We start from the raw sequence: 15832 nt of genomic DNA on the forward strand, positions 1-15832 counted from the left end.
ACGTTAACAAAATTGATAGATTTGGTGGTCTTTAGTTGGCACAGGTAGGACCTTGTGACAAATAGGGACCCTTGCCTCTAGTCAGGGTAAGGGGGCACTCTCCTAAAATAACCCTATCTCACCCCCTTGGTAGCTTGGCAAAAGTAGACAGGCTTATCTCAGAGGCAGTGGGTAAAGCATTTGTGAACACATACAGTAATCAAGTAACAACACTACAGATGGACACCACACAGTTGTATATTAAAAATAAGAATTCTTTATATATATTTAACACAAGACCACAAATGCCAAAAATCCACAATACTGCACTTAAAAGGGTAGAATTGGCTTAGTTCTTTTTAGATCTTAAAATGCGACACTTTGAGTCAATGTACCTTGAGATGCGACACAAAAGTGTTGCATGGATGGGGATGCGTTGATTCCTTACTACGCTTCAGGGGCGATGCGGCGAGCAATGCCGTGATGCGATGAAATTTTGGTGCAAAGAAATAAAGATGTTGTCTTCTTCTTGATGCAGCACGCTTCTCCGATGTTGCGAGAAGTCTCGACTCGATGCGTCAGCAGCAGCGGCGACACCCTTGTTCCGTGATGCGACGACAGCGTCTTTGGCGGCAACACTCTTCTCCGATGATGCGAGGCACTTCCGCTCGATACAACAGCTGCAGCGGTGACACCCTCGTTCAGTGATGTTAAGACAACGGCTCCGACGGCGGCACACTTCTCCGTGGATGCGAGGCGCTTCTGCGGTGCAATGCGACAGCTACAGCGGCAACACCCTTGTTCCGGGATGGGACGGCAGCGGCGGCGACACACTTCTTTGTTGCGAGATGCTTCTCGTGATGCGGTGCAATGCGACAGCTCGAGCGACGACGTCCTCGATGCGACGGCAGCGGCTGCGATGGTGACACGCTTCTTCTTCGTGGCGAGACGCTTCCAGCTCCTTGCGACACGCAGACCCTCAGAAGGCCTAAAACAACTGCAGGCACTTCCAAAGAACTCTTGGGGAGCTGGGGGGTGAATTCAGTTGTCCCTGAGACTTCAGCAGGAGGCAAGCTCTTCTCTCAAGCCCTTGCAGATCCTTTACAAGTTGAAATAATGGACCCAAAGTTCCTTTCTCCTTTCTTTGGCAGTCGGGCAACCACTGCAGGCCAATCCCCCAAGCAGCACTTCAGCTTAGGTATCTCCTCAGTTTCTTCTGGCTCCTCTCCTCAGCAAAGGTTTCTTCTTGTTGTCCAAAAGTGATCTAAAGTTCTTGGGTTTGGGTCCCAATATTTATACCAAGTTTCTCTTTATTCTCTGAAGGCAGAGAGGCCTTTGCCTATTCCAAACCAGTTCTGGTCAGTCCTGGAGCACTTTGTTTACATGACTCCTTCTTTCCTTTCAGAGTGCAGGGCAGAGACATCCGACGCACCACAGGAGGTGGAGCCAGCATTGTGGAGGGAAGGCACAGCCCTATTCAGATCCCAGGTGCAACTCCTCCCTCCCATCTAGATGCAGATCTCTCTATTCAACACTGGGCTGACTCACTCTGTCTCCTGGAATCCCCCAGCCCCTGTCACTCAAACTCCAGACAAGGAATACACAGCCTAGCAGAGGCAGGTTTGGATGGTTAGACAAGAAAATACCTACTTTCTAAAAGAGGTATTTTCAAACACAGAATATTAAAACCAACTTCACTAAAAGATGTATTTTATCATTCTGAGTTCAGGCATACTAATTTGAATTTCTACCATGTTCCCTGAGTCAATTAGGATTATAGGATGTAATAATCAAACTGCCCATTCTGGCCTATGGAGAACAGGTAGCTTTGCAATAGTGTAAAACGAAAATGGCTGTAATTCACTATTAGAACATGCCACACACACCAGGGCATGTCCTACCTTATCCTTACAATGCACCCTGCCCTTGGGCCTACCATAGGGGTGTCTGATATGAAGAAAAAGGAAGGTTTAGGGACTGGCAAGTGGGTGCACTTGCCCAGTCAGTATGACAGTACCAGACTGCACGCAGGCTCTGCAATGGTAAGCCTTAAACACACTTTTACAGGCTGCTTCTGTGGGTGGCACAACCAGTGCTGCAAGCCCACCAGCAGCATTTGGATTACCAGCCCTGGGCACTCCTGGTGCACTGTACTAGGGTCTGACAGGTAAACAAAACCAACCAATCATGGAATCACTAATTCATACATCCATTTACAATAGGGAGCACTTGCACTGTGGAACTGGACAGCAGTGGCAAAGTGCCCAAAGCATCTAACACCAGCAATAACACATGAGGCAACAGCAAAAATGGAAGGGAGACCCACGCCAAGGTGCCAGGTCTAACAAAAATAAATACCATAAAACCGGGAGCCCTAATCATAATCCAATATCTCCTCATTGGTAGTTTTGCGCCGCGTGGGGTGGCCAGCCTTCACAGCAGTACAATTGAGTGCATGCAAGCAATGAGCCCTGCTCTGTATTAAATTCAGAGCACAAATCTCAAGACACAGCGCTGAACCCATAGGGGAGCGGGTTATGCAAGGGCTCCCAACTGCAGGTGCTCAACGCACAAGCAGGTTACCGGGTCTGCCCCTCCCTGCAGAACATGAAGCCCTGAAAATAAGAGAATCCGAGGTGGATCATGAAGTAGCAAACACTTTTTTATTCAGGTGAGATGCAGGACCTGTGGGTAGAGGTGGCAGGAGGAAACTGCAGCCAGTGCGCAGGGATGCTCACATCTGTGTACAGTCTGTGGGGAGCAGGCCGCTTGTGACATCAGATATGGCTCTGGCTAAAGAGGAGCTTCTACTTTGACGTATCCGCTGAAGCAACGCGTGAGCATTAAAGTGGCTGACTTGCTTTCAGTGCATAATGAGGCGATTAGTGTCAGATTTTGCTGGGTCTGTACAGGTGGCCTTGGGCAAGCCCGCGTCAGCCATTGCTTCTTGAAAAGGCATTACATCTTTAGATATACCCAAATCATAGGCATTCAGAGTCGTTTTCAGTCATCGTGATTGATAGCATTTTGAGCGTTTACTGTCCGAGTGCACAATGGGAGCAGTGAGCACTGATAGGTGAAGGAATCTGATCTCCAGGGACCCTGCAGAATTGCAGCAGTGGCAGTAAGGCCAAGGAGTTCCAACACATGGAGGGTAGCTGCAGTATCGGTGGTGCTCCACAACAGCAGTATTTGTGTTACTGCGTAAAGGGACCAGGGTCCCATAAGGGAACTACCAGCCTACGCCTATCTCAAACTGAGCACCGGTGCGTCCTGGAAGACCTCCAGAACAATTAACCTCCAGCAGATATGAGAGCAGAGCATCGTGATTACCTCCTCTGCTCAGTACCATATACTCAGGGCTCTGGATTGGCACTAGCGTGCATCTGATTGCTATCGGTGGCCTAACGAAACTTGATGGGGGGCACCCTTGCAAAGTACACGGAGGGCTACCCTCCCTGGCTCCCCCCCAAGCATTTTGCTGAGCGGGGGCCCCGGGAGCTCAGCGGATCTCCGCACCAGGACTTGGTACGCCACAATTTGCTATTAATGTGAACTGCAGAGATGTTACCACAAACACCAACCCTGACGACACCATCTCTTGCGGCACAGACTAGTGGTGTCTGTTATGAACAACTGGGTATGGTGAGCCTGTAAAGTGCAGTGATGAGATACTCAGCTCTTTAATTGTACCAGTGGCTACCAATCAGCTCAGAAAGCACTGCTGCATTGGAGACTGGCAGCACAAGCTATGCTAAACTTGAAAACAATCAAATCAAAAGCACTGGACGGGGTGCACCATAGCGAGGGTGGGAGCTGTGATGCAGTCTCACTGACCTGTGCCATCCCTTTACTGTCCTTGGTTGGGTCACTAGTGTGGAAGCTCTAGTCACCTTACCTCAATGTCCAGTTTTCCATGCGCTACAGCTATATTTTACGCCAGTGATCTACAAACCAAACCATCATTAACTGTACTACTTTACAAGAACCCGTTGGCTCCTGTTTTCAGAGCGCTCTGCCATGCTCGACTGGGCCTATTAACTGGCCCGTAAGTGGGTACAGTATTTTCTTTCTGCTGTTTTACTTCCATATACATACTTTCCCTTTGGCCTACATTTTCAGCGGCTTCCACTGTGCGGCCAATACTAATTCACTCAACATACCTTAGCCCCACTGCTTGCCACACATATGCTTCCCCTCTTTTCTTGCTTCCTCTTGTTCTCAGTTTGCCTAGGCCTGCTTACACCCTCTTGCATGTTGTGATCCGATGTTTCTTCTGAATTCACACTCACACCTGTGACCCTACTGTCCTCTCCATACTGGAGTGCTCTCCCACTTGTCCTTCATTCTGGCCCACTCTGCGCATTCTCTAATTTCAATCTACCCGTTTGATCTCACATCTTGGGTCTTAACCTGCCCTTCTCTGACCAGCCACTCACGCGTCTTTTACACTAGTCTCCTCTCCTACCCACACCTAACCATCCTATGCAGATGGATGGCGCCTTTAGCCTACAGCCTCTTGCAATCTCACCTGTCTTGTCAACACTGGCAGATACTTTATCATGCTGGATACCCGCGCCTCTCACTCACTACCCTCTTCTACACCTGAATCGCCAAGACTGCCGCGGGAGGGGTGTGCACTACTGCCCCGAGCAGTCCTCTTGCGTAGCTGTACATATATGTCTGCATAAAATGAGTGTGCATCTCCTTCGCTTAAAATAGCCATTTAGGTACCTCGTGCATTGCACTGTACAGACTTTAATAGCTATATTCACTGTGTACACTTGGCGTTCCATGTGAATTCACTACATTATATGGTATACCTTTTCTTCCTTCAATTTAGAGACGTGCAACTTTCTTACATTCATGTTGTCGTATTCTATCCATGCTTTCTTTACTTTCTTCATATCGCTTCCTCAGTCTTCACCTTCCTTGTTCCCGCGCTTCTTTCTGCCTCCAAGACCAGCCTTGTGCCCTTCTTTTGCCTTACTGCTTTTCTTATTCACTTTGCTCACATTTCTCTGCAAACACTGGGACACATCACAAGCTGGTGTATTGCAAACATCATAGCAGTACTCTAGAATCCCTTTCACTGCACTGCCCTTGTACTCCGTATGTGCACTCTGCCCTTTTTTGCCCTTTGTACTCTCACCGCTCTATTTCTAAATGCCTCTCCTTGTCCCACACATCCATTCTCTCTCCGGGCTCTGATCAGTCGGGTATAGCCATGATAGGTGGACTGCAGTAAGCTTTCGGTGCCCTTATCCACTGCTTGCAAACTGATAATAACTAAGGCACAGACATGAAAATGGACACCTCCCCACCTGATAAAATTTCTTTTTGCTCTTAAAAGCTGATCTCAGAAAAAAATATATACTTTGGAAACAGCAAAGCTCCAACCCTGTACCCTACTGAAAAACAAGTTTGGAAACTCACTTGATGTAAATATGTTTTTTTCTTGTTTATGAACACCAATTACGCTTCTTTCACATGCATACGATCATATATTAATTTATATGAGAGTACAGGTGTTTTTTATTAATGCATTTTACCTTGGTCATTATTAAGTTGGCTGTGGCCTTAATGTTCTCTTTAGTATTATTTGATAATTCAGCAATTGTTATTCAAAAATATTTCACCTTGGGCATCATCAGAGGCGTTTTTCAAAATATTCAACAAGGCCTTGACTGTAGAACTAGGTGACAGAGCATCTGAATTGATTGTTATCTTCATAACCATACAACAAAACACCATTATGTTTAGAACTGGTGATCACAACCAATCTAAAGAAAAGGCAGATCAGGGAATGATCATTAACGGGGCGGGAGCCACTTCATGCTCTCAGGGGGTCGAAGATTGGCAGGAGCCTGGCTTTACCACAGGCTGGCACATTAAGGTCACTGCACTCAGAACAATATCCCTATGTGTAAAGTATGTGAGCAAATGTGGGATCTGTTAGCGCTGACAGGCTTCTTTATGAGCTAGAGATATATTTTTTGTGGTTTCTTTTACAGAGTGTCATATAGCGCGAACTTGACCCGGTATCGGGTATCAGAGCACTTTACATAGCACCAGTTACGTTACATGAGGACACATTCATTTTTGTTAGGCACGGGGAGATTAAGTGATTTTCCCAGAATCACAGGATGTTCAGCTTCATTGCTGAGACTCGAACCCGCTTCCCCAGATCTGAGGTCGACCGCCCTAGCCGTTAGGCCAACTCCTCTCCCTATAATTTAGCTGAAAGTAAAGAAGGACATGGATTTAGCAAATTAACAAAAACCCCACAATGTAATCCTAAATCTCGTTGCATTTCTTTTTGTTATTCTGTTTATCGTTTACGATCACTGATACTACATTCTTTGTTTTTTAAAGTACAACTATACATGTATTTTGAACTAGGAAGTTGTTGGATATTAAAAGTAAGTAATTTAAAATCTTTTTTTGTGCATATCCTTGAATGGGTCCATTTATGATGAAAGAGCTTTGAATTCGGCCATTTCCCTGGGAGTCGCGCTCTTGCTCATTTAAATGCAATAGTGATGCGTAGGATGCAGGTTACGGGTCCTCCTTCTCAGAATTAGTACTTTGACTGAGTCTGTAATTACTAACGGGTTGAGAGATCCCAAAGTAAGGCTGAGATCTTGGTTAGAAGTCAAGAAACTTAACACACTTCTTCACTTACTGCACCAAAGACACACACTCGGTGCTTGCATCAGTCATAGTAATGCATTCCGCAATGCGGATGAGGCTTCACATTCTAAATATCAATCATACAGGGTGGATGCGCATATCCGATCCTGTGCCCCCTCTCATCAGGGGTGTTCTTTTAGTATAACTGTTGAAACTGGTACATGCACAAGAGCATAAATGGATCCAAGACCTCAAATTGATTCAGAGTTTGAGAGTGGGCGCGGGGTAAACAAGACATGAAGTCTCAAGAGGATTGCTTGGTTGAACCACATCAACGTATAATTGACTAGTCACACAAGCACACATGAAGAATCATGCGAGCACGGTCAGGCGCAACATGATTTCAAGCACATGGCTCAATTCTTCCAAAAGTTGGAGCTTAGGGCTTGAAAGAAACTCGGGCACAACCTCTGTCACCCGGAAGGAAAGCCGAGAGGTTCTGTGAAGCCCATTCCAGGATAGCAGGCTCTAAAAGAAGCCTGGGAGTCATTTGGGCCCTGTATTCGGATTCAGGATCAGCTATTATTAAAGTTTCCTTGCGGCAAAAAAAAAAAAAAAGCAGATTAGATGCATCCGCCCTATAGTGATATACTTTCATTCCAGTCATCCTCTCACATTCTGGTTGGATTCGAGAATGGTGCATCAGAACATAAAATGTAGAAAAGAGGTTTGGCATAGTTATCTCATGGGGAAGTAATGTTTTATTAAGCAAGTTCATGAACTATATTCCCAAAGTGCAGAAAAATGCGAAAAGATCAGGGTTTCTGACCAGTCATTTTGGAATCATCACTATCTAAACAAGCATTGACAGTGTCTTTTTTCTTTTAAAAACGAAAGTGATCTTTCTTTAACATTATGTATGCCGTTTCATGAGAAGGTGAGTGCAAAAATGAGTTGGTGAAAAGAAATGGACGGAGGCACACATGCATGGAAGGATGAATAGGCAAGTGTTTGGGTGCTAGGACAGATTAATGAATGAGTCAGTGCACAGTAAGGTGACTGCATGGCTGGGTGAATGGGCGAAGAAAAATATGGACAGGTGGCTATATTGAACAGATGAGTGGATGAGAAAACTGATGGATGAATGCATAATACAATGATGGAATGCATGAACAACTAAAGCCCTATTGGGGCTGGAGGCTTTTCTGCACTCACAATGTTGATCAATCATTTATCTATCTAGGCATGCGCCAAGTCTATCACACATTCATGTATCTATCCATGCACACACTCATCCATTCGTTCATTCACCTGTTAAATTATACTCATTCACCACCTCACCTATCCACACAACTTTACACAAAGTCAGCCATCAATGAAGAATCACTCTCAGATATTAAAAGACATATTGGCTTTCTCACTGGCGGGACCAAGAACAAGTTAAGAACCGCTGCCACGCAGCTATATGGCACTTGACACTGGGGTCTGGCGCACTATGTCTGGGCTGGCAATACGCACTGTACAGTAGTCACAGGCAACCCTCACACAGGGGTTGTGGCATCAGGGCTATCCAATTGCCATAGAGTGAAGGGAGTATTTTGGAATGTTGGGGGATGGTTGAGTGGGGACGGCAGTTGGTAGGAGGATTGGCGCTGTTTGGATGTACACTGTTCGCTCTCACAATAAATTACTACGTATCTGGCCTCCGCTTAGGACAAGATAAGATCAAATGCCAAGCACCTATGTGACATTTGACATCGGGCTCTGGCCAGGGGAGGCTCCTCCATTAGGGTGGCGGAGCGGCACCCCACTGCTTTCTCGCAGTGCGAGGAGCAGAAATATAAAATGGTATTTTAAATACCTTTTTATGTTTCTGCTTCTCGTGCTGCGAGAAAGCAGAACAGCATGCCTGGTTAGGGGCGGGCGGGTCGGGGAGGAGTGGCTTGCCTAATGCTGTAGGCCCCGACTGTTTGGTCGGCCCCACCAGTAATGCGCACTCTACATTTGGTCTATGTAGGCTGAATGCAGCCAACATAGAGAAAATGGCCTTCCTACAGGTGCCCGGCTGGGCACCGTCCGCACCAATCACAACGCCATTGCAGCGTTGTGATTGGCTTAGGGGAGGGGTGGGAGGATGCCTGCTTCCTATTCTCCTAAAGCAGCAGGAAAACGTGGCCAGGAGCAGGAGGTGGCGCGGGGCACGGTGAGGTACTTTTTTTTTTCCCCACCCTTCCCGCGCGAACCCCCACATGACCCCCGCCCCCCCCCCCCCCCCCCCACCTGCGAATCATGCGAGCCGTGACTGGTTCTTGCCCACTCGGTATGGGCAGGCAGCATGCACTGTACAGTAGCTATGGGGAATTCTCACCCAGGGGTTAACAAATATAAACATACAACAATCAAATGCATTTTAGTTCAGTGGACCAAGTTAATAAACGTGCAGTATAAGTAGAGTTCAACTGCAGCACAAACGTCTGCGTCACAAAAAGCATTCCAGAAACTGAGATGTATGTGTGCAATATTTCTGTCAAAGAAGGAAGCGTGCCGACTATCACACAAGGCAATTTTCTGCCACTTAGTCTAATGTAAAAGCAAACGAGTTTTTGAGGCGATTCATAATTTAGAATGATTTTCCTGTCCGTGTTGTCTTTTACTATTATACACGTGGGCGCCTACCCTCACCCATCTGCAGATTTCCATTCGCTATCACTTACCAATTCATTCACCCAATAACATCAATCCATTCACCCACATCACCCACTTTTTTCTAACCCCAACCGACATAACACCTGCATCCACTGGATCATGAATCCATAAAAATCACACTTCCGCACATACTTGATATCCACTACCAAACACTTTCACTAATATTTAAAAACACAACGGTACAGCTATTTTAAAAACTTGAAATGCTGAGATATGGAACCTCCTGGGGAGAACAAAGGCCTGCGAGTAATAAGGCCAGTCTCCTACAACAAGACGTCAGCGAAACGTAAACAGGCCAATTACGATGATGGCTCGAAAATGTCTTTTAAATGCGCACTTGAAAGAAGGAGTTAGCTAAAAGCAACTCCTGGAACTTTTTGTACTCGTTCATATTTGAAGCTTGAAATTAGCCCTTTGCTTCAAATAATATAAACAAAAGGCATTAATAAAGGCGTATTCTCATAAGCATATTATTTTCCTTTAAATGTATCTGTTCCCGAAAAGTCACACGACCGGTTAAGCAATACAGCAGTTCCAGGAGCTTAACATCAAATCATACAGATAAATCTGTCAAGATGATGATAGTAAGCCGTCTGAGTTTGGCACTGCGGAGCAAAGCTGCCATCTAGCGGTGTTTCCTGAGATCGCAGAGCGAGATATTTTTCCATATGTAAAGAATCGTTTTCGCTAGTTTCAGATTTCAGTTGTTCACGAAGTAACGTGTCGGAGTTCACGCTTCACGTTCTGCGCAGTGCTTAAATTGGAATAAATTCACTTCGGAACACAAATTCGGGGTCAAGGTGTAGCAGAAGAAAAGGGGTGGAGTCACGTGGGTCGAGTTTGAAAAGCAGAATCCGAAAGTCAACGTATCCATTTGTTTAAAAAGATAAGTGCTTCAAAGAAATTAGCAACAAGGACAATATGACTGTAGATCTGTTCTGTCTTAATTGGTCACAAAGAGGCTGCATTTTAAAGACTTAAGAAACTTCCTGCCATTCCTACACCTTTTAGAACCCTTATCGTCTTATGTAGCATTTGCTGTACATTTATTTACACCTTTGTATGATTTATGGTGTCTGTATGTGATGTAAAACACTCCCACACCCTACACTGGGATGAGTAGCGCTATAAAAGAATTAAATAAAATAAATTAGCAGATGTCATTTAAATCATTATCTGTATGATTACTCACACACAGATACATCTTGCATTCTTACAGTTCATGCACATTTTGTATATTAAGAATTAAAGTCATAAGCCTGCCTGCAAGTCATAGTTCTTCTAAAATACCTGTGTACCTGAAAAACGATAAGCTGGGTGCGTTTGTTTCCCACTATTGCATTGTTATCTAGGTGTCACCCTCCAGATAGGTCCTGGCTAAGGTGATACTTACACAAAAGAATGGCTGATGGTCTTTTAAATCAGGCCTTTGTCTTGTGCCCTGCCGGAAGTGAGAATAAGAAACCTCCATTGCTGTCTGCAGGCAACAAACAGGCGCTGCAGAATTATGTCCTGGTGTCGGAAAATTACAGCAGGACAAACTCAGCATATTTTCCTGGTTTTGAAGGCAGCAACTTTAAACATGGATCACTTTAATTGTTGGTTAGCAATTTATTTACACTACTTAGTAGTGGTGGAACCAGTGCTTTCAATGGGCCGGTACTCACCGGTACGGAGTACCGCCACTTTTTATTTTTCTCCCTTTGAGTACCGGAACTTATCCTTCGGCAAGGACAGTACCGGTACTCAGGGGAAAGTCAGGCAGTGCAGGCTCCACGGCACTGGAGACTGTGCTGCGCAGAGAGTGCTCTGCTGGGCTGCTGCCGAAAAAGAGAAGGCAGAATGGACGGAAGGGCAGTGTATGCCCCTGAATGGAGCCGCTGCTGAGCAATCCAGCAGCGGCTCATTAGCATCACTTAAGGACTGTTTAGGGTTGTGAATGCCCTGCGGCCCTCTGTGAATAAAAGTGAAGGGTCCGATCAGACCCTGCCCAGTCAATCACACTGTAGGTGTTGGACTCTGAGCCTATCCCCTACCCCACAAATCTAATTACAGCGTGACACCCGAGATGAATGCACCTCTCAGCACGAGTCTGTGAAGAGAGGGTATTACACGCTACACAGCTTCAGTTTGGGAAGGCGGACATTGGGTGATGGGATGGTGCCTAAGGGTCTCTCTGCTTTTCTTCCCTGCTCCCTGTCCAGGCTAGCGCCCTGAAGCTATAGTTTGCTGGGAAAGGGGGAGAGTTAGTGAATTGGCCTTGCTGTGTGCCTGTTAGCACCTTCGCTCCAGTGTCTTTCAGGCCTTGGTGGGGGGGTTTATGTTTGCATAGGCTGTGAGGCATCTTTCCCAGATAGGAAAATTGAGAGGATGTAATATTAGGGCCGGTCAGAGCTGCCTAACAAGGAACTATGAAAATAGGTTTGAGTCCCAGCTTCAGCTCAACATCCTGTGATTCTGAGCAAATGACTTAATTGTCCTAGGCCTAAAACTAAGATTAATGTGACTTTCTGTAATGTAACTGGTGCTCATGTCATCTCTGCCCTTGTGTGTCTGCTATGTTTGTGTGTTTGCCTGCATTTGTATGCCTGTTTTTGTAAGAAAAAAGTGAGAGGAAGAGAGAGAATCAAGACACTCTGTGTGTACATGTCTGCTCGGCGACAAAGATTCATAAATAACGAAAAAAAGGGTTGGTGGGTGAGTGAGTGGATGGATGAGTGAGAAAGGGTGGATGGATGAATGGATGGATGAGTGAAAGCATGCATGGGTGAACGAGGGTGGATGATTGGCTAAAAGGGCGGATGATGGGTGGAAAAGTGAAAGATTGGATGGATGGATGGATGGATGAATGAAAGGGTGGATGATGAATGAAAGGAAGGATTGAGTGAAAGGGTGGATGGAATGAAAAGGTGGATGGAATAAAAGAGTGAAAGGGTTGATGGATGGATGAGCGAATGGATTGATGGATGAGGGAAAAGGGGGATAAAGAGATGGATGAGTGAAAGGATGAATGAATAGGTTTGGAGATGGATGGATAGGTTTGGATATGAAGGGTGGATAGACGGAATGGTGAAAAACTGAATGATTGATGAAAGACCGAATAGACAATAGAATGTAAAGGTTAAATGGTGGACATCAGCAGGTAAATGGTAGGATGAACGGATGAATGGATAGATCGATGGAAGAGACAAGAGCTTTCTTCTGGGGAGGGTCATGATTGTTTGCTTCATTTACTTGGTGCCATAAGATCTTTTGTTCGAAGTGGGGGTATTTTCAGTTTCTTCCTACTCGCATTCTCAAAAATATATAGTATTGTGCCAAACAGCAATTAACAGTATGACATTAAAAAGGTGCAACTATTTGTTAACATATTATTGCATTTCTCATGTGTTTTGGTAAGTGCTGCAACTAATATAGAAGTCTCATCATGTCTGGCCTTTAGCCCCGCCCTTAGCCCCTCCCCTTCACTACACCTGTAGCTCATTTTAATGAGTACCTTCACTTATTTTTTCCCATTTAAAGCACTGGGTGGAACATGAGTTACTGCAGGTAAAGACGTGTTTACACAGGGAACAGTACAAGGTGAGGAATCGATATGCATTAATAGCTGTTCACATGTAAATTAGTTTGTATCTGGAACACCCACTTCTGGTGGTCCGAGCACCGTACTGTTTTTCCTTTGTCTTATCAAAGCAGAAAATAGCATAAATGGAGAAAGCCTGGGTATTCAAGTTTTGCTCATCTGTGCCACAAATACAAAATCTGAAGCACCGTCCTTGTTTGTGCCCCGGTGAACCCTTAACTAGGTGTGCCGGGTGCAGACCGGTTTGGTGTGCTAAATAAGGCTATCAAATGCACTGTCCCCTGTGAAGGTGTAAACTCTTAGTTTATGAATGCACTGATAAGTACACATTAGTGAATGAGCGCTGAAGCTTGTAATTGTGGCCCAGTCTCTCCCTTACAGCCAGACTGGAATGTGTTGAAAGAGAGGAAAGGCATTCCTCTACAGGCTGGTGCTTCACTGTATCCATCATCAAAGGATGAAAACTTCCTTTTTACCCTTGAAAGAGGCCCCATTGCGGGCACTGTGACTGTTGTACTACGTCACATGTATTTTCAGTGTTTATTTTTTTGTTGGTTTCAAGTAGTGTTTCATCAGTGTTTTCCAAACCTTTTGGCATCCATACCTATAAGGATTTATTCAGCTGAAAACCCTACCAAAATAGACAAATACCTTTTCACCAGTGTTTACAAAACATGTTTTTTGCAGTAATTGTTATAATGCATACATTTGATTTAATAGAGAAGTATTGCAGGCTATGTAGTGTGTCCATGGACATAATCAGACTGTGTTAAGCATACAAGTGTGTATTGCGTTCTCACAGACTCTGTCACATGACCCATCTCATCTCCTTACCTCTCACAAATACCGTCAGGTTTCTCTGGTTTCTGGGACGATAATTGGTTTAAGAAAGTGCAATGTTCATTTAAAACAAATAAACAAAAAACTCAAAGCTAGTGGCCATTCTATTGCTCCTTATTGAATATTATGGCCATGAAAAGGGGGGGAGGGGGTGTTTGAATTCTACCAATCGTATACTGTGCAAATTAGTGAAAACCCCATTGTGATCACCTTAGAGCAAAATGTTTGCCAGTGTTATATATATTATAAATAGTGTTCCCGGTTTTATTGTATTTATTTTTTTGTTATTTTCGCACAATTTGCATTTTAGTAACACTCCCAGTATGTGTGCTCTGACCACTACAGACTGCTTCAGTTTTTAATGTCCACCTGACCTGCATGTATTTTCTTTCACTTGTCATCGCTACAAATCCAGCCTCCTAATTTGATTGATAGATATTCAAGTACAAGAATACCTCGTTTGAAAAAGCTGCACCAGGAAGAACACAAATGTGGTGAAACTCACCAGCACTGCAAATGTCAGTGAGGAACGAAAACGTCCACTAGAAATGTTACTGAGTTCCTTTTATATTTTTTAAGCACCACCCTACAAAGCTCAAAGGAGGGACAAACGGTCTGGTAAACATGGTCACTGGGACCCACTTCTGAGCCAGGGAACAGACTAACAGGCACAGTCCCACTTCTATTTACCAAATAATTTTGACTGCACTCTACTTCTCCACCAAGTCTAGGTCCAGAACAAAAAAACAACAACAAAAAAACACAGTGGAGCACAAAACAGATTCTAAAAGTGTGGTTGTTTTATGCTTTTATAAAAATGTCTTATCTAATAGCGTAAATTCACACAACAAAATGCAGAGCACTATGAAACCTCTGAGCATCTATTAGAATTTTACGCTCTCTATTTGGGTTTTGGGAGATACCTGTGCAGCATCTTAGGACATGTCAAAATGAAAAAACAAAGGGTGTACCCTACACAACAGGAGCTTGACTCCCTACACAACAAGAGCACGACTCAAATATATTCATATTTTCTTACTTATTGAGCCATATAAAGTACAGGTGAAACTTGAATCCGTTGAGTAAGAGTTTTGTATTATGTCTAAGTTCAGAAATTCCCTAAAGTGGAGAGGCCTAAAACGTCAGGGATGCAGAGGTGTGCCTTATTATGAAGGGCTGTAGGAGATATGAGAAAACAGGGAGTATGATTTTGATCATGTAATGCCCCTTTAAAGATTTACTCACCCAGAGAGCATCTCAAATATCAGGATGCCCAGAGCCCACCAGTCCACGGCTCTTCCATGGCCCTTACTCTGGATCACCTCCGGCGCGAGGTATTCTGGTGTGCCGCAGAGCGTCCACGTCCTGAGAGAAACAGGAAACCGAGATCAGGTCAATTTCACTCTGGCAAGCCCACAGGAGAAGCAATACCATGCAACAGCATTTATACCAGAGGAACCATCTGCTCCTGCATTCAAAGCATTTGAAAAGGATCACCACCCACACTAGACTCATTGTGCACTTAGCAACAAGATAGGACGCTCCATACTAAGACGCCAGTGGAGTCAGTTTAACTTGAGGCTTGAATAAAGGAAAAACTAGCTAGTTGAACTCCAATCTTCAGTACGGGCTATACTAAGAACTTATTAAACACATGCACACAAGCTGGCCAAGTTTCTCCAGGATGGTACTGAAGCTAGTGAAATAAAAAGTGTGTTGTGCAAGATGTCCTGCCTCATCTGATGATTACGATCGTCAACATAAATGTACAACACAGTTTCGATGTTCTGATTCTCCATGACAATTGCTTCACACAAATTTAACAACCTTTGAGCTAATTTGGAAACACCAGCCATCTCACATTTAAATGTAGAAATGATAAATTACTAAAAGAACAAGCATTGGCATAGCCAATAGGTCTCGCCTTTGGGACCTTATAAGTATTTAGTTATGCAGCACAATATTCTTACTGCAACAACATTAAATGTTGCATGGCTAAACACTTATAAGGTCCCAAAGGCGAGACCTAATGGCTATGCCAATGCTAATTTTAAAATAATATTTTTGTCTATGGGTGCCAGTGGAAGACAA

The 15832-nt window shown here is 44.5% G+C and overlaps 1 protein-coding gene across 1 annotated transcript in view; it reads right to left on the minus strand.

The window, feature by feature from the left end:
* PRKX (protein kinase cAMP-dependent X-linked catalytic subunit) overlaps window positions 1-15832 on the minus strand; it is a 395625-nt gene that overhangs the window by 68994 nt on the left and 310799 nt on the right. The window contains exon 4 of the mRNA XM_085622583.1: window positions 14987-15106. Within this exon, the coding sequence (XP_085478709.1) occupies window positions 14987-15106 (120 nt within the window). The remainder of the gene's footprint in view (window positions 1-14986; window positions 15107-15832) is intronic.

The sequence above is a fragment of the Triturus cristatus genome, chromosome 8 (genome assembly GCF_964204655.1).
Source record: "Triturus cristatus chromosome 8, aTriCri1.1, whole genome shotgun sequence".
Taxonomy (NCBI): Eukaryota; Metazoa; Chordata; class Amphibia; order Caudata; family Salamandridae; genus Triturus; species Triturus cristatus.